We start from the raw sequence: 20,140 nt of genomic DNA on the forward strand, positions 1-20,140 counted from the left end.
GGTCCCACCTGATTGATCTAGTATTGTTTGAGAAACCAACTAAGTACCTACTTGAGATAATTAGATATAGGCCACACCTGGCCTGCCCTGAGTGAAATATACTACTGTCATCACCAGGGGGACCAATCTTGGCCAAGCAATGTGAAGAACCTTCCTTTTGGGGGAGGGAGAGAATAGGTAGAAAAGGAGAACACTGAGGTTGGGAACTCGTTTTCCTGCTGGTGAGCTTCAGAGAGTGGCTGTTTAATCTCCTTTTTGGCCTGGGAGAAATAACTAGAAAAGGCAGTTTGGAAGGGAGGAAACTTTGGACCTAGAGGTCCCTTATTATTTTCTGAACCCCAATATTATGGCCAGCCACTGAATTAAGGAGGCTCTGAATTTATCAGTGCTGTGGAGATTGGGCTTATGTTGCTTTTCTTTTTAGATCAGTTTTTTCCTTTCAACAACCATCATAATGCATTAGATGACAAAATTTAGTTATCTGGAGTCCAACTTTTGTCATCCACAAGCTGTTTCTGCAAGATATGTTGCTTTTTAAATTTATCACTTTATGGATAGGGATGAATTACATCCCAAATTTAAAAAAAAAAAAAGAAACTGAATTGGAACTCAAGTGTGATTCAGAATGAAAAAGTAGGAAAGGAGACAGCTTATTTGTCACCATGTAAATTTGAGGGAGTTAGGAAAGGGATAGGTAAGCCTAAAATGAACATTGTAGGGAGGGGCTTAGAAGTCAAAGGATGGAGATTCCAGTGTTGGTTCTACCACTTACTAGCCATTTTACCTCGTATGAGTCACTTCCTTCCTGGGCCTCAGCTTCTTTGTAGGTAAAATGAAGGGTGTGATGAGATTATTTTTAAGTTCCTTTCCAACTGTATGAACTGTATAACTGAAGTTTTAAGGAGAAGGGACAGAGTTCATCTATTTCAAAATTTCTGTATATAATTTTCATTCCTCCAAAAGGAGAAGTCTTTTTTATAGCAAATGTCCCTTTGTTCTCAGGAGCCCAAGTTCAGACTAAGATCATGGATAAGGCTGAAGGGGATAAAGTACAGTGCTATATAGCCAAAGAAAAAAACAAATCAACTGATAAAGCATAATCCATAGGGAGTGGACAGTAGGGAAAATAGAAACTAGAAATAGAAACTAGAAATAAATGAGCTGGAAGTCAGTTTGGGAAAAGGTAACTGAGGATTCTCTGATAAAAATTAATCCATTTGCTTATTTAATTTTATTTTTAATAGTACTTAATTTTTCCTAATTACATATATAGTTCTCAACATTCATTTTTCTTCTTGAATGCCAAATTTTTCTCCCTCTTTCTCTTCCTTCCCCCCTCTTGAGGCCATAAGCAATCTGATATAGTATATATATATATATATATATATATATATATATATATATATATATATATATATATATACATATACATATAACATATACATATACATATATATACATATGTTTATATATATATTTTACAATAATGTTAAACATGTTTTCACATAACTCAAGTTGTGAGAGAAAAATCAGGGGGAAAAAAGGAAAAAAACACAAGCAAGAAGAAACAAAACAACAGCAACAAAAAGCACGCTTTGATCTGCATTCAGACTCCCCAGTTCTTTTTTTTTTTTCTCCCTAGTTCTTTTTCTGGATATGGCGAGCATTTTCCATCTTGAGTCTTTTGGCATTGTCTTGGATCATTGTATTGCTGAGAAGAGCTGATATTCTGGAAGCCAAGGCTAAGGTAGAAGTTGAAAGAATCCACCTATCACCTCCTGAAAAATATCCCAAAAGGAAAACCTCCAGGAATATTATAGCCAAATTCCAGAATTCCCAGGTCAAGGAGAAAATATTGCAAGCAGCTAGAAAAAAGAAATTCAAATACTGTGGAGCTCCAATAAGGATAAAGCAAGATTTAGCAGCATCTACATTAAAGGACTAGAGGGTATGAAATATGATATTCCAGAGGGCAAATGAACTGGGACTACAGCCAAAAATCACATACCCAGCAAAACTGTTTATAATCTTTCAGAGGAAAAAAATGGGATTTCAATGAAAAAGAGGACTTTCAGGCATTTGCGATGAAAAGACCTGAACTGAATAGAAAATTTGACTTTCAAATCCAAGACCCTGGAGAATCATGAAAAGGTAAACAGGGAAAAGAAATCACAAGGGACATTAAAAGGTTAGACTGTTTACAGTCATACATGAGAAAATAATACTTCCAACTCATAAGAACTTTTTCAGTAAGGAATACACAGAGAATACAGGTCTGAACTGAATATGAAGGCATGGTATTTGTAAAGCATTTATTTTTTGTGTATCCTTGTTCTTTGTGGAGCAAATAGGTTGGGTTGTCTTATGTCTGTGGCTGGATTTGGGCCCTGGGCCTCCTGGGCCCAGGGCTGGTGCTTTATCCACTGTGCCACCTAGCTAACCTATGATGACATCTTTAAAATAGAGTTGAGGGGTAGGAGGAATAGACTGGGGGAAGGGGAAAGGGAGAGGTGAACTGGGGAGAGGTAGCTCACATGAAGGAAACAAGAAAAAAGCTTACGGAGGGGAGGGGAAGTGGGGGAAGGAGTGGGGGAGTGAGTGAACTTTACTATCATCAGAATTGGCTCAAAGAGGGAATAACATACATACTCAAGTGTGTATAGTAATATATTCTTGCCCTGAGGAAAAGTGAGAGGGGAAGGAGATGGGGTGGAGGGAGAAGTGGGGAAGGAGGGAAGGGAAGTTTGGGGGAGGGAGATGTAAAAAGCAAAACACTTTCAAGGAAGGTGAAGATGTTCTGCATAACAGCACATGTATGACATATATTGAATTGCTTGATTTCCTAGGGAGAGTTGAGGAGGGAGGGAGGAAGAAAAATTTAGAAAACAGAATTAGCTCAAAGACCTTAACCTCATCAGGGTGGGCTCAAGGAGAGAATAACACACACACCCAATTGGGAAGAGTAGTCTATTTAACCATACAGGAAAGTAGGAGGGGAAGAGGATAAGGAGGGAAGGGTGAATGAAGGGAGGGTAGAGTAGGGGAGGGGGCAGTCAGTAGCAAAACACTTTTGAGGAGGAATAGGGCAAAATAAGATAGAAAATATAGTAAATATCATTGGAAGGGAACAGGATGGAGGGAAATAGTTACGATGATTGACTACAATGTCAAAACGTATGGTACCTACTCTACTGCGCTATTGTGAAGAAAATTCTTTGTCAAGTTCAAGGTACTATATAAAAGTTATGATGAACAGGATACTATCAGAAAAACCTGGAAAGACCCACATGAACTGAAGCAGAGAGAAATGTACTGTATACAAAATAACAGCATTAGTGTAAGATGATCTACTGGGAAGCACGTAGTTATTTTCAGCAAGGCAATGATCCAATATAACTCTGATGAACTTATGAAAATTGTAATCCATCTACAGAGAAAGAACTGATGGTATCTGAAAACAGACTGAAACACATTTTTGGGACAATTCCTTAATCTGAAGTTTTGTTTTTATCTGTTTTCTCTCACAACCTAGCTAATGGAGAGTTGTTTTCATGACTAAAAAAAAGAAAAAAAAGAGTATAGGACCAATTAAACTATCATTTATGAGGTGAGTTTGGTTTCAGGGCACATAGAGTATGCAGTTATGATGATATATACTAGTTGAAATGCCTTGAGATATTGGAGATATGCCTGACAGGTCCCCTAGAGATGTAGATTTGGATTGATCTGCCAAAAAGAAATAGGTATTATTGCTGAGCATCCACAATCTCACTGAGAAGAATGAAAGCAGAACTAAAAGGGCTGGTATGAAGAAAGCTTATGAAGGTTTTCGAATAATTAAAAGAGACAAAGGAGGAGAACCAATGGAATTGGACAAACATTTATTAAACAAATTCATGAATGACCTTGTCACAAACACATGTAGCCTGTGTTTGTGACACCCAAATCTCATGTTTCACATTGAACAGGTTCAATATTGGAAGAATTCTCAGAAGTCCTGTTTTTTTGACTCCTGCCGCCAGGTGGGGTAGGTACCTCAACATATAGCTCATATCTTCATCTACACAGATGTGCATGAAAGGAACAAATCTCTTAGGTGAGCTCTCAAGTTCACACTGCCTGTTGGATACAAGACAGTCTTTCACTCCACAGAAAGAGTACAGAAAACTCAATGAATAATCAAGGTAGACTCCCACTTTCCACTCAGGATTTATGCTGGCATCCAGACTTAATAATTCTGCTTTAAGGATTTGAACTTCCCTCACCCAGGATGACAGGGAATGTACTTGGAGTTAGTGGAAGGTCAAATTTTGAATTCTGATGAGTATCATTTTTCACCCTAGGCATCTACAAAGACTTCTAGCCTAAGGGTTTGGATTCTTCCCAGAATGGGAAAAAGCAAAACAAAACATACTTTGTGTTGTTGGAGAGGCAACTCCCTGCACCACACTGTCCTAATAAGTGGGATCAGCATAGGATAGAAACCAGGTTTTGTTACTCTGGGTCATAGTTTAGTCCCTTACTGTTCCTCCAGCTTGTGAGTCATGTGCTCAAGCACATTCCTTTCACGTGAATGGGAGGCACTTCACCTTTGCTTCAAGTTGCTTCCATTTCTTGAGCTGATCAGCTCAGAATGGAATAAATGACAGAAGTGAAATCTGAATCCATTTTCTCTGACTTCATACCCAGAGTGCCGAGTAAGTGTCCATGAAAAACATCAAATACTTGTATGTAGCAGTTGTGGTAGAAACATTTATTTTGCTTTTTGGGTTGATTTCACAGACTGAAATTTACACAGAAAAGTATCACAGATTGCTGATAGGATCTCCATTCCTAAAATCTTAATTGATTGATTGATTAATCAATAGGTATTTATTAAGTACATGTTTTGTGCTGGGCATACTGTTGGGCACTGGGATCACAAATACAAAGAATTCAATGACCCCTGATCTCACAGAGTTTGAATTCTCATGGGAGAAACAGGTACATGTATAAGTATTTAGAGTACAAATATAAAGTGAATAAATAAAATAAGTGAAATTAGTCAGGGATGGTAGGCCCTAACGGGCAGTTAGGTGGAGTCAGAGTACATAGTGTAACAATTGGAATGATGCCACCTGCTGGAGACTTACTGTAGAAAAGCTCCGCCATGAGGTGAAGTTCTCTGAGGGCAAGACCATGCGTCTTTTCTTTGGCATCAGGAAGTGATGTTTGCTTGTGGGAGGAAGAAGGGGGAGTCTAGTGCTCTGACTTGCTCTCTTTCCTGTGGACTCTGGTGGAGAGTGGAGCTAGGAATGCTCTCTCCCTTTAATAGATAGGAATCTAGGCCTTTCTTATTCTCTTCACCAAATTCTTTTTCTCCTTAATACATGTTTAAAAGTCTAACTCTTGCTAAAGTTTATAATTTATTGGTAACCACTTATTAGATATTTTAGACAGAATAGCTAAAATTTTAGGTTTGACAAATGGCTGACCACAAAGAGGAAAGTTGAAACCTCCATCTTCTGATCTTCTGGTTGGGCAAGAAATTTCCCCTACCCTGTCCCTTTAAACTGCTAAGTACCTTTAAATTTTCAAATGGACCTTTTAAACTCCCTAATTACCCTATTTTTGAGTTTATTCTGTTTAACCAGATAAATGGGAGATAAGACCATGTTAATGCTTTGTTTTTGTGGATTTTCTATCTTTATTTTTATTTTTGTTAGAAGAGCCAGCAAGGTGCTCACACAAGGGAATATAAATATCCCCCTCTCTCCCAACCATGCTTTTTCAGAGAAACCTGTTATTCCTGCAGCTTTTCCAAGTTCTAACACTAATTGTTGCTCTGATTTTGCATGCCTGGAGACAATGACCCAAACTCTAGAAGCTTTTAATCCCCTAGCAGTGGGGGAAGGGGAAACCAGGTCTGAGTTCAAAATCAAGTCTGATTCAAATTGTCCTGGTCCCTCCCCTCCTCTCCAGACCCCACCTTCTACCCCTCCCTTGGCCAAGCCCCTTGATTCCCCTGCCAGGGAAGTCCAGAGATCTAATGCACATGCACAGCTTTCTCTACCTGCATTTTCAGTCCTACCCCAGCTGAACTGTGATTCTGAGACAACCTTCGAAAACCCTTTAAATTCCAGATATGCTCGTTTTGTTCATAATTTTGCTAATCTGCTTTTGTCTTTAATTAGTAACCTTCTAAAGCATTTGTATTATGAAAGGACTGACAGACAATATAGAGGGCTTAAAGAAGAAAAACTTAAGCTGAATAAAAATGACAATCATCATCATGGTTCAAGACTCTGCTTCTTTTGCCATGGAAGGGTACATATTTTACAGAAATGTAGAAGTAAGCAGCAAGGTATTGATATGAGTATTGGGGATTTTAGATATCAGAATCAAGTGTTCTGAATTCACTCAGAGTAATAGTATCAGTTCAGAGATTACATAGGATTTCTATGCTATTACATCTACATTTTGAAATTAATGGTATGAGTTTATTTTCATAGTTTTTCATACTTTTGAGATTGTGTTTTATATTTAGCTTTAAAAAAAGAGAATATTTGTAAAAGCTTTTTATAGTCATGTGATCAAGTTTATATTTTGTAATACTCTTATTAATGTTAAGTTCATATTAATTTAGATTTCCCTAGTTTGAATTTCATTGTCTTTTATTGTTCCATGTGTATTTTCTTCCATTCATTCATCTATCTAATTTTGAAACATTGCAAGATGGTTTTAATTTCATAATACAATGTTAATTCTTGGAGTATTGTGCTCCCATATTCTGAGTTGTTTGTTTTTGTTATTTTTTTTTCTCTCAACTGATTATTTCATCGAACTCTTTAAAAGTTATGCAGCATAGCACGCATTTTTACCATCATACTGTCTTTGGTGAAATTAATATGAGATTTAGGAAGTATGGAAACTTATCATTTCAGAGACTAAATGCAGGCCCTGGAGAGACAGGTATACATAAGTCCATGGTTTCCTTATGATGGCGACTAAGTAGAACACAATTGCTAGACACAGTCCAGTTTTGTCCTCTCTCCCTCCTAATATAACCTGATTTAACTAAACTTGTTTTCTTTTTGTCTCACTCAATCTAATCACCTGTGACCTAGCACAATCACTAGCTGTCTTGAAACCATGAGATATGGTATCATAATCTTTCCATACCATTTTTCAGGTGTCATGAACACATACTAAATATGGCTTTGATCCAGACACATGGTGGTAAGAAATGTTATAGATTGCATAACTACCTCAACCCTCTATTATATGAAGGAGGGAATGTAATGAAATTTATTAATTTGATCATTGACAATGCTATGCTAAGGTTTAGTAAAAATCCAGCAATTCAAACAGTTAAAGAAGAGAATCCAGCTTTCCAGACCAGAGTCCAGAATCTAGTTTTCCAGATCGGAGTCCAGAATCCAGAGCCCAGTTTTCCAGACCAGAATCCAGCTTCCTCCTGATGACATCTTACTACTTCAAGAAGATAAGAGAACTCAGAGACTTTAAATGAACAGTTTTGTTTTGTTGTTGTTGTTGTTTTTTAATTTTCTCTTTCTGTTATAATATATGCCATCTGTTACATGTACTCTCTGCAGAGGCCCTCCCTTTGCAAGACCAATGTCAAAATGTCAGTTCATGAGGACAAAAAACCACCCCTCTGGACAAAACTTTCCTCTCTCCCTTTTCTATATTGTTATTAACATATTGTTAGTTAGCATAGAATATTATATTCTGTTATTTTTGACTGTTTCATCAAGGAAACACCCTGTTTCTTGAAGAAACAAAAGTGGGACTGTAGTGATTGGAATGATGCCACCTGCTGGAGACTTACTGTAGCAAAGCTCCACCATGAGGTGAAAGCCTATGAGGGCAAGACTGTGCACCTTTTCTTTGGCGTCAGGAAGTGACGTTTGCGTGTGGGAGGAAGAAGGGGGAGCCTGACACTCTGACTTGCTCTCTTTCCTGTGAACTCTGGTGGAGAGCGGAGCTAGGAATGCTCTCTCCCTTTAATAGATAGAGGAATCTAAGCCTTTCTCTTTCTTTTCGCCAAATTCTTATTCTTCTTAATAAATGCTTAAAAGTCTAACTCTTGCTAAAGCTTATAATTTATTGGCGACCACTCATTAGATATTTTAGACAGAATAGCTAATGAGTGGTTGCCAATAAATTATAAGCTTTAGAGAAACAGATACATGTATACATATTTACAGTAAAAATATAAAGTGATTAAATAAAATAAGTGAAATTAGTCAGGGATGGTAGGCCCTAATGGGCAGGTAGGTGGAGTCTTAGTACATAGTGTCAGGCCTGGAGTCTTGAAGACTTATCATCCTGAGTTCAAATGTGACCTCAGCCACTTACTAACTGGGTGACCCTAAGCAAGTCATTGTTGGCCTTGGTTTTCTTATCTATAAAATGAGCTGGAGAAGGAAATGGCAAACCACTCTAGTATCTCTGCCAAGAAAATCTCCAATGGGCTCAGAAAGATTCAGACATGACTGAAGATGACTGAACAAAAACAACCAAAAAGGCCCTAATAGTTGGGGAGACCATGGGGAGTTGTTGTAGAAGGTAGTCCTTAGGCTACCCCTTAGAGGAAGAAAGGGTTTCTGTGAAGTAGAACAAAAGAGGTAGTTATTTCCAGGCATGGCAGATGGATAATTCAAAGAATGGGAAATGGCAGCAATTTAATGAGAAGCACAGAAAAGTGGTTGGACTGGATAGAAGTGCAAGGGAAAGGGAGGAAATCCAGTGTGCCTGGAGAAATAGGATAGTGGTCTTTATGAATGTCTTTTAAAGATAAATAAAGATATTTTTACCTTATCCTAGAAGCCATTCAGAGTGATGGCAGTTTATTAAGTGTTTGGGGGCAGGGTGATATATGTCCATTGGGTGAGCCTAGAGGAGGCACTTCTATGGGCATTTGATATGAGGATACAAGATTTCAAAAAAATCATTTCAAAAGTTTTTTTAATTCCTTTTTTGTTTTTAATTTAATTTAAATATTTTGGGTCAATTAAAAAAATTTTAAGCTTAAATACAAAATGAGAAAAAAACCACGCTGTTATGTATACACCAGAACAAAGGAAAAGATTCAATATAAAACAATAAATTTCCATTTCAAGAAAACTGATATAATAAATATTACACGTTTTCAAATCTGCCTAGTTTTTCTTTGCTTCCTTGTTGGTTTTCTTCTGTTCTCTGTTGTATACTTTTTGCTTTATTATTTTCAAAACTCCTTTTCCCCCACCAAAAAAAAAAAGGCAGCAATTAAGCATGGATACACACACACACACACACATACATATACATGGATCTCTCTCTCTCTCTCTCTCTCTCTATATATATATATATATATATTTATATATATTCCTTTTGTGACTCGTTTGTCTGAGGTATGTATTCCTTTATATCTCTCTCTACAAAGTTTTTTGTTTTTTGTTTTTTTTAAGAATCACCCCATCACACTCAGGTCAGCCAAAGCTTTTCTATCAAACTATCCCAAGTAATAATCATAGTTATAAAATAACTGCTAATATTTTCACATATAAGAAGTAAAAACTTTGTCTTTATTGAGTCCTTTATGATTGGTCTTTAATGTTTAGCATATGTCTCCTGGATGTTATATGTTGAATTTTTGCTTGTTTGGGGTATTTTTTTATTTTGTTCTGTTTTGTTTTTTGGTCACAAAAACCTGAAAGTTTTTCAATTTGTTGAATTTCCAATTTTTTTTTCATTCTTGATGTACTTAACTTTTCTGGGTTAATTACCCTTGGTGGTAACCCTAGCTCTTTTGCTCTGTGGAATATAGCATTTCAAGACCTATGGTCTTTCAATGTAGTAGCTACTGGGTCATGTGTAATCCTTATTGTAGCTCCATGATATTTAAATTGCTTTTTTTCTTGTTGCTTCCAATATTTTCTCCTAAACCTCAGAGCTTTGAAATTTAGCTATGATATTCCTTTAGGTTTTTCTCCTGGGATCTCTTTCAGTTGGTGACTGGTGTTTATATATATATATATATATATACACACACACACATATATATATGTATATGTATGTATGTATGTATATATATATATATATATATATATTTGCTTTTCCTTCTTATTCTAGAACTCAGGACAATTTTCCTTTCTATCAAGATATTTTTTTTAATCATAATTTTCAGGTGTTCCTATTATTCTTATATTATTCCTCTTCAATCTGTTCTCCAGATTAATTGTTGTTTTCTGATGAGATGTTTCCTTTTCTCTTCTAGTTTTTCATTCTTTTGGTTTTATTTTTTGATTTCTTATTGTCTCAAAATGTCATTATCTTCCCCTTGCCAAATTCAAGTTTACAAGAAATTATTTTCTTCCTTAAGTTTTTGGTTCTTTATTTCAAGTTGGTTCACTTTCTTTTCATAATTTTCTTGGATTGTTCTCCTCCCCCTCCCAATTTTTTCCTCAATCTCTCTTATTTGTTTTTTAAAGTACTTTCTAAATTCTTCCAAGAAGTCTTTTTGTGCTTTGGACCATTTGACATTTATCATCAAAAAAAGAGTATCTTTTAAAGCTCCATTAATTTCCTCTGAATATGAACCCAGATCTCAATCCCCACAGTAACTATCAATGCTTTGGTTCTTTCTCCTTTGCTTGCTCATTTTATTTATTTTATAATTTTGCTTTTAGCAGGTTTTTTTGGAGGTCTATCTCAGGCCCCAACCTTAGGCTCTCCTAAGCCACAGCTGGGCACCCAGCCACACCATCCAGCAAATTATCTTGCTCCATCTGCTCCCTCTGGTGGTGGCAAATAACACTTGTCCTCTCTGCCCTGTTACTGAAACCAGGCACTCTGTTCTCCTGCAAGTGCCCACAGTCTACTGTGTCCCTGTCCCTCACTACTCCAGTCACCAAGTGTCTAATAGCTCCTTCTCCCTGCAGTCATAGACTGGGACACATCTGTTCATTACAGCTCGACTTGGCATCCCTTGACAGTGGAAGGTCTTTCAATCTTTTCCTATTCAAACTTCAGTCCCCTACACTGTGAGATGAAAGTTTCTAAAGCCAAGGCTGCCTCTCAACCCAGCTGCCTCCAGAGATTGTTATTTGTTGATATTGCAGTCAGTCTGGAGGTGTTTGCACTGCAGTCAGATCAAACCTCCATCCCTGGAGGTAGAGTTCTTTCTGAGATCTCCAAATTCTGTCCCTCCCTTTCCTTCCCTTTCTCTAATGTGGTAAGCAATCAGATATAGGTTATACATGAGCAATTATGTATAACATGTCCATTTTTCTCATTTTGTATAATTTCAAATGACACAAACTCCACATAAACTGTTTTCAGTTATCAACAAGTGTTTTCTCCACTTTCTCCCCTGCTTTCCTTTGTTTCTTTTTCAACTATCAACAAGTTTTTTGCTCCAAATTCTCCCCAGATTTTCCTTGTTTCTTTTTTAATTATTGACAAGTTTTTCTCCATATAGAAACTCTTATAAGTAATTATATTGTTAAGATTTACAAATATCACCTTGCCATATACAAATATGAAATGTTTAGCCTTACTGAATTTATGCTTTTTCTTCTTTTTTACCTTTTTATGTTTCCCTTGAGTCTTGTATTTGGAGGTCAAATTTTCTATTCAGCTCTTGTCTTTTAGTTAAAAAAAATGCTTGAAAGTTCTCTATTTCATTAAATATCCATCCCCCCCCCCCAAAGATTATATTCATTTTTGCTGGATAGATGGGTGATCCTTGGTTGTAAACATTACTCCTTTGCCTTCAGGCATATTGTATTCCAAACTCTGATTTTTAATGTGGAAACTGCCAAATCCTGTGTAATCTTGACTGTAGCTCTACAAATACTTGAATTTAATGTTTTTGGTTGCTTCTAATACTTTCTCCTTGATTTGTGAGCCCTGGAATTTGGCTAGGAGGTTTCTGGGAATTTTCATTTGGGATTTCTTTAATGCAGTGATGAGTGGATTGTTTCAATTTCTATTTTGCTCTCTGGTTCCAATATGTCAGGACAGTTTTCTTTGATAATTTCTTGAAAGATATTGTTCAGGCTTTTTTTTTTTTTTGGATCATGACTTTTAGGTAATTCAATAATTCCATCTTCTTTGCTAGATCTATTTTCAAGGTCAGTTGTTTTTCTAATGAGAAATTTCACATTTTCTTCTATTTTTTATTTTACCATATCTTGATGTGTCATAAAATCATTAGTTTCTACCTGTTGTATTCAAATTTTGAAGGAATTATTTTTGTATTTCCCTTTCCACTTGTCTAATTCTTTTTTTGTAAAGAAGTTATTTTCCATGGTAAATTTTTATATACATTTACCATGCTATTGACTCTTTAGTTATGGTTCTCTTGCATTATTCTCATTTCTTTTCCCTGTTTTCCTTCTACTTCTTTAATTTCCCTTTAGAAATCCTTTTGGAGCTCTATCAGGAATTACTTTTTGGCCTGAGACCAAATTCCCTTTTTTCTTTGAAGCTTTAGATGTAACCATCTTTATATTATTGTCTTCTTCTAAGTTTATGCCTTGATCCTCCCAATCACTATAGTAACTTCCTTTGGTCAAGCTTCCCCCACCCCCCATTTTTTACTCTTTTTTTTCTGCCTTTTTTCTTTTTGTGACTTGGTGTTTTTATTTGACTGTTGGGCTCTAGTTCTGCAATGCCCCAAGTTAGTATGCTCGGGCTCTGGGTCATATTGCTGGATTTTACTGGACTTCAGGGCTTAGCTGCTTGCTTTCTCTGTAGGACAGGTTTCCCTTTTGGCTTGTACTGGGGGGGTATGTGCTCCCTGTTGGCCTACTCTGGTTATGAGGTTTAGCTGCTAGTATGAACCTGGGTTGGGGACTTGATTCTAGGTTGCTATAGTAACAGAGTCTTTCTGGTGACTGGCCCAGGAGGAGGGGGATCTTGTTGCTTGTCTGCCCCAGGGGTGGTGTCCTGCTGCTAAGTTGTTATGGAAATAGGGCCTCTTTGCTAGCAGGCACTGGAGAAGTTATCTTGTTGCAGAGCTGCCTAAGGATTGGAGGACCTACTTCTGGGTTGCTATGTAAACAGAGGCTCTCTTCTGGTAGGCCCCAGGGGCAGGACCTCACTGTTGGCCAGCCTCTGGGTGGGACTCCACCATGCTGCCCAGACTGCTCACCTGCCTTGGGGAATGCTAGTTTACAGGAAGGCGAGGATTCATCCATGAATAGCTCCAAGCCCAGGGTCCTACTACAGGTCCCCTGCTGTGATGCTGGCTGCTGCTGCTGCTCTTCCCTAGCACCCCAATAAGACAGACCTTTGTTTTTAATTGACTGGTAAACAGCTTCCCTGATCCTTTCCCAATTCTGAGGTGTTTTTCTAGTTGTTTGGAAGGGAAATTTGTCAGGACTTCACAGGGTTCCTTCCTCATTTCACCATCTTGGCACTGGAAGTCTGGGGTCTTCTTAAATTGTCTTATGAAGACATCTGCTATGTTTGTTTCTGCTGTTCTGAGGCAATGTCCTGTCTTTTTTTGTTTTAGGAAATTTGGAGATCCAAATCTGATCTACTCTGCTATCTTCCCAGAATCCTCCTCTTAGAGGTCAGATTTTTGAGAGGAATATTATTTCTATAGAAGTCCCAAATACAAAGGCATGAGTTAGGGTAGAGGGAAAAAAAACTGTGAATCAATGCTGAGGTCCTTAAGAAAAGAGGTTTTGATGTGGGGAACACATCAAAAGCAGCCACCAATATTTGGATAGGGCAATGGAGACAGAATTTCAAAGGTAGATAAATATTGCAAGATGGCAGAAGAGGGAAAAGCCAGAAGTAGCACCAATAAAGTGGGAGTATATCTACTCTTTATCTTTCTGAACAAATGTGTTGGAGAATGGGGCATGAGAAAAGCCACGCCCTGCATTGATGATGGTGGTTGATGTGATGATTAAAAATATCAGATATAGTTTCTGGGTAATTTAATTATTTTATTAATAGGCCAGCAGATTATTAATAAAAGGATGGTATATGGCTGTCTCTCTCAGAACAAAGACCCCTAATGGTGGTAAGATAATAGTTTATATACTCTTCTAACTGTAGTAGGTCCTTTACATAGCAATCAAATCTAATTGGTTAACAGCAATCAAAACTAATTCCTTGACTTGATTGGAGGTATATTATATTGGAATGAAGTCTGGGGATAGGTGACTAAGGTCACTACAATCTTGGTCAAAATGACATAAAAAATGCAGAACCCACCCAAATTGATGGGAACACAATGGTTTCCACTGACAACATACTGGGAGACACTATTTTGCAGAGCTAAGGCTCAGCAAGCAAGCTGTGCCACTGAACTTGACAAAACAACGATGCTCTGCACAAACCCTCTGAATAATCTCACCCTCTGGCAAAAGTGCACAATTATATTGCTTTGAACAGCACCAGGTGTTCTCTGAGCTCAGAAAAGCAGTGGACAAGCTCAGAAAATACCCACGGTCCAGTCAAGAAGTCTTGCAATGAATTAAACTTGTCACAGTGTTGCCGTTGCCCCTGATTGTCAGGGGTACAACTCACTGAAAAGCCACTAGTATAAATATTGAGAATTCCCCACACTGCCTCAAGCCTCCCCACTAGGGGCAGGACCATGCACATGTGTCCTGACATGCATAAATTTCCCTGACTCTAAAACTAAAACTTCACTTTAATTTCTGACTCACTTGTCTCTAGCCTGTTCTGTTCAGTTCCTGACCATTTATAGGTTAGAGGGAGGTTAAGGTCAGTTGATACTACCTAGGTGTGGTTTGGCACAGGCTAAATATCATCAGTAAAATCCTTCAGCCATCTAAATAAAGGGATCTATCTCCACCCAAGAATCCTGGACCCACATGAAGCTTAATTTCTAGGAGCACTGGACTTTGGAGGGAGGGGAGGGCAAGAAAGGTGACCCCCTGTTTGCCAGAGCTAAGGCCCCATAAGCAAACTGTGCTCTGAGCTTGGCAAGACAACAATCCTTTATGATCACCCTTTGGATGATCTCACCCTCTGGGCTAGTCCCATAATTCACCAGGTATTCTCTGAGCTGGACAACCACTGGACAAGCTTGGAAAATCCTGCAATGAATCAACCTTGTCACATGCTTGCTGCTCCCTCATTGTCAGGACTACAGCTCACTGGGCAGTCACCAGTGTAAGTATTGAGATCTCCCCACACTACCTCTGCCCCGCCCCCACCCACCCACTAGGGCACGGCCCTGGCACTTTTCTATAGTTCCTCTTTGCTTGGAAGGCTTTTTCCTCACTCTAAAAAAACAAAAAACCAAAAAAACTTCTCTTTGATTCCTGACTCTTCTGTCTCTAGCCTTCTCTGTTCAGCTGCAGCCATCCACAAGTTAGAGGTTGGTTCTGTATGGTTGACAAGGACAAAGAAAGAAAGGGAGAACAATAAATTCCCCAAGACATTGATTTTAGTAATATTTATTTCTCATAGAGGTGAGTATTGTCACACATTGTCTTCTGGAGGCCAGCAGATAAGGGGAGAGGAGGGATCAAGAGTTTATGGACATTTTTTAGTGAGAACAAGGGATTTGGTATAACCTGAAAAAAAGTCTTGATGTAGGGGGTGGGTTTAATTGATCAAATTGATAGTGAAGTATCCCAAAGAATTATAAGATTCAATGACTCAGTTTCTCAAGTTTTATTGCAACACTGTGAGTGACCACATGGAGAGCCCCCAAAGGAGAAAGGTGTCTCAAAGTGGTAGAGGAAAATGGTTATATTTCTAGTAAGAAAAAGTAGTTTATCTCCTCATTATCTTAATCTCCTCCTTGTGGGAGGTTCATGGGAGGTCTTATGCTAATTTGGAGCTCCTGGGGGCTTAAGCCAAGCCATGAGGCAGGTACCTTTTCCTTGGAGGTGTGTTTTGGGGGTTTACAAGTCATAAGGTGAACCTAAGGACACATTTGGCCTTCTCTGCACATGTTTCCAAGGACAGGCTTAAACTTGTCAGACTCAGAGGGTCTCTGTGTTTGTGATATCTCTTTACTTTAGATCTGGTTTCTAGGTGTCCTGTCATCTAGGAATATCAGTGGTTGCTAATTAATGGTTAACGGTTCCTGGTTAACATCTCTGTTGATGGTGAGGATTGATAGGGAACAACCCTCTTGGTTACTGTAAGAACATAAACCTTATTTTCTCTGTTAACCCTTTTAGGTACTATTGATCTTAGGTTATCTGTTAACCCCTCTTTGCCTCCTCCATCAGTCTGACTCAAAGGCAAGTTTACTAATGATAACATGGAGTTTTAAGCAATGTTTCTTGAGCTAGAGAAGGAAAGATGATGGGGAAGTAAGTGTCTGTGGCATGAAGAAGTTTGCACAATAGTATTCTGCCTCTGGGGTGGGCTAGAATGAATGAAGAAAAGAAAGAACATTTATAGGGTGCTCATAATATGACCAATGCTGTGCTACACACTGGGGTTACAAAGAAAAAGCAAGAAACCCAGGTCTTGCCCTCCAGTTGCTTCCAGTCTTGTGATGGGAGCCAATATATATAGGAGAATTGAGGCCAGGGAGGAGTTTTGTATGAGGAAGTCAGAGGGAATGGGTATTCAGAGTTATAAGGGCCATTAGGTGTCATGTTCTTTCCAGGAAAGAAGGAGGTGATTGGGTAAGAGCTAGAGGTAGATGGGGGGGGGGGGGCAGGTTTGCATATGGAGATGGTCTGGGATTGGTGGGCCTGGATCAGAGCAAGAAAAAGTGAATGCTTACCATTCAGGAGACCAGGGTCCTGGGTGTGGGGGTCAGATACCTAGTCAGAGGGTGGAGTGAAGAGACATGGCAGGCAATTGGGAGTTTGGGAAGCCATTTATTGCTAACATTAAACTTTGTAACATGAATTTATCTGCATTGTAGGACCACAGTTTAAGAGCTGGAGGAGCCCTGGGAGATTATCTAGTTCAATGCTCCCATTTCCTAGATGAGGAAACCGAGTGTCATGGGGGAAAATGGGGTACAGGGTTTAGGGTCCTTAGGAATTCCTCTTTAAAGAATTACACCCTCTTGCACACAAAAGTAGTTAAAATAAGATGGTAGTTTATTTAGGGGCAAGGGAAGGGAGGGGTAGGGAAGGGAAACCATGAAAGCAATCCTCGGACTTCTCATTGGGAGAGAGGTATGGCACAAAGCATGTGGCTTTGAGATACCAATCTCCTCGAGCAGGAGACTGGCAGGTACTTTTATAGAGTACTGATGTGGGGGGGGTGACCATCTGACTGTGGAAAGTTCCTTTAGTGAGGGAGGACCATCCCCCACTGGTGGTAGCTGGGGGAATTGGGTAAGGGGTGGAGGGACCATCCCCCACTGGTAGTGACTGGAGGAATTGGGTGAGGGCTGGCTATGATCTCTCAAGGGATCTCTCAAGCCATCTTTCTCTTCAGGACACAAAGGCAGCAGCCACATCCAAACTTATCTCCCCAGGGGTAAGGGAGACAGGAATGAAGGGTGGAGGTCCCAAAGCTATCTCAGTCTGAACTGGTTCAGGCATATCTGTCCTCTGGTTTCCTTTCTCAAGGAGAAGATTCCATAATGTGCCCCAGAGAACTGCTGGGGTGCTCTGTGCCCATAACATTTGGAAGGCTTAGAGAGGGTCTTGTATGTTTCTATATAAATTACAAGGGTGGGATTTGAGCCCACTTTCTACATTTATCAATACAGTTCCCTTTTCACTGTCCTATGCATTTGGTGCCCAGTAAACATTAATAAACAGTATCAAGTATTTATAGAAAGCAGTTCTATTGGATGAAAACTAGCCCTAGGATTTGCTTAGTGTAGGGGACTCCCAGGGGATGAAAATGCCTCTAGGAACACACATGAATCAGCACAATATTTTCATTGCAATATTTACTCCTCCTCCTCCCCTTCCTCCTCCTCCCCCTCCTTCTCCTGCTCCTCCTCATTCTTCCCCCTTCTCCTCTTCCTCTTCCTCCTCATCTGCCTCCTTATTATTATTATATCATTATTAGTACTTAAACCAGCCACTGATATTTATGACACCTTGGGGTTGAATTCCCAGATGGCATTTTACATAGAAGGCATTCCATCACAGAATCACTGATGGGGTTTTTTCTTTCCAGGATCCAATTCATCTATCCATTAATCAATCATTCAACAGTCAGTCAGTCAATAAACATTTATTAGGCACCTACTATGTACCAGGCACTCTGCTAAGCACTGTTCTCAACATTTGGGATACACAGCCAAAGAATGAAACAATCCTTACTCTCAGGGTTTGCATTCTTATAGACAACAAGGCAATATGAAGGAACATACAGAGTGAATATAAATGGAACAGGCACAAATGAATATAAACTCTGTAAATACAAGATGCTCGCATAGACAAGAAGGTAGTAGCAGCTGAGGGGATCTGGAAAGGCTTCAAGAAGAAGGTGGTGCTTGAGCAGCATCTGGAGGGAAGAGAGGTGCTCCAGAAATCAGAAGGGAGGAGCCCGACTCCAGGGCTCTCTCATAGAGCTGTATGGCCTCTCCTGGTTCTCCCTTCTTTTATTGATGAACTCCAGGAGACTCAAAGTCTCCACATCTGATGCATTTCTCTGAAGACGCTTTTTTGCTAACTTCTTCAAAGCACTTAGAAGACAGTCTTTTGTAATTATATTTTCTGTATTTATTTTTAGGCCTTCAAGGTAATGGGTGAGAGCATCAGCCTCAGACTCCCTGTGAAACTGCAGAAAGTGCCCATAGTGATAGTGGACTTCTTGCCGAATATTATCTTGAAGGTGCTTCATGTTCAATACCTTCTGGTAGCTTTCTTCTGCTTTGTTGAAATCACCTGCTTCTGCATACATGTCGCCTAGTTCTATATGACTTGCCTCAAATGTAGGTCTGTACTCTGTTGAAGTTTTAAAATGAAATATGGCCGACTGAATTGCATCGTCACAATCTTGTCTATCCCTGCCTCGTGGCTGGTGGTTAGTAGCCCTCTTGATTTGCTTCATTTTTTTCTTGTAACAAAGTCCCATCTGGTAATGCAGGACAGCAGAGGATGGAGTGTCCTGCAAAGCAGTTTCTAAGAGAGGAAATGCTTTTTTCAGGCACCCTTGTCTATAGTAAAATTTGGCTGCATAGCGAAGGACGTAGGACTGAGATGACATACTGCTTAAAGCCTCTTGAAGGTACTTTTCTCCTTCCTCCTCTTCCTTAAGGTCCTGGAGTTTCAGTGCAAGGAGAACCTTAATGTAAGCATCTTCTGGGTTGAGTGTGACTGCCCGTTTTAGTGTTTGTAGACAAATCCTAGAAGCAGCTCTCTGGCCAATGTGACATAGACGAAACATGACAATTGCAAATCCGGTGTTAAATTCAGGGTTCTCAGGCTCTGCTTTCAGGGCTTTTTGGAAACAAGCTTTGGCCCCCTCATAATACTTGTTTGTAAACTTGAGCAGGGCCCACCCTTCCTCACAATCAATTTCTGGATGTTCTACTTTATAGTGGAAAGGACTTGAAAGCCTCTTACAACTTGCTTCTACCTTATCCAGGTAAGTCTGGGCTTCAGGGAGTCTGTCCATGTGATAGTAAATCCAGGCATAGTTTCCCCAGGTCACAAGGCTTTTTATCTGTGCTTGATCATCAGGAAGCTGTTGGATCAACTCTTCAGCTTTTCTCAAGCTTTCCAAAGCCTGCTCATTTTGACCCATCTCCTGCCTCACGTAGGCCAATGTGTTGTGAATTCCCACATTGAATTTTGTGTCCAGGAACTCAATCTCATTCAGAATTCTGTTTTCTAGATCAGACAGGTCTATGTCTACTCTCAGTAAATCCCATGTGAAGTGGCATCTCACCTCATGCAGGGCATCCAACATTGTATCCTTCTCAGACATCTCACTGTGGATAGAAATAGTATATTCCATCATGAGGTACTGAACATACAGAGAAGACTAGAATGACCACTGCCCACCTCTACTCGCATTGCAGAGAAACACTTAGAATGTTCTTTAAAAACTTTCCTCTTCTTTCACTTTTTTGTTTTTTTGCTGAGGCAATTGGGGTTAAGTGACTTGCCCAGGGTCACACAGCTAGCAAGTGTCAAGTGTCTGAGACTGGATTTGAACTCAGATCTTCCTGAATCCAGGCCTGGTGCTCTATCCTCTGTGCCACCTAGATGCCCCCCTC

The 20,140-nt window shown here is 39.3% G+C and overlaps 1 protein-coding gene and 1 pseudogene across 1 annotated transcript; both read right to left on the minus strand.

The window, feature by feature from the left end:
• The window catches only part of LOC122738323, a 28,277-nt pseudogene extending 13,664 nt beyond the window's left edge, over positions 1-14,613 (minus strand).
• A 3,834-nt stretch (positions 14,614-18,447) lies between these two features.
• LOC122738324 (interferon-induced protein with tetratricopeptide repeats 1-like) lies at positions 18,448-19,830 on the minus strand. Its single transcript, XM_043980371.1, has one exon. It carries the CDS (start codon positions 19,828-19,830, stop codon positions 18,448-18,450), a length of 1,383 nt encoding a protein of 460 aa, XP_043836306.1.
• Between the last annotated feature and the right edge of the window lie 310 nt (positions 19,831-20,140).

The sequence above is a fragment of the Dromiciops gliroides genome, chromosome 2, assembly GCF_019393635.1.
Source record: "Dromiciops gliroides isolate mDroGli1 chromosome 2, mDroGli1.pri, whole genome shotgun sequence".
NCBI classification, from domain to species: Eukaryota; Metazoa; Chordata; class Mammalia; order Microbiotheria; family Microbiotheriidae; genus Dromiciops; species Dromiciops gliroides.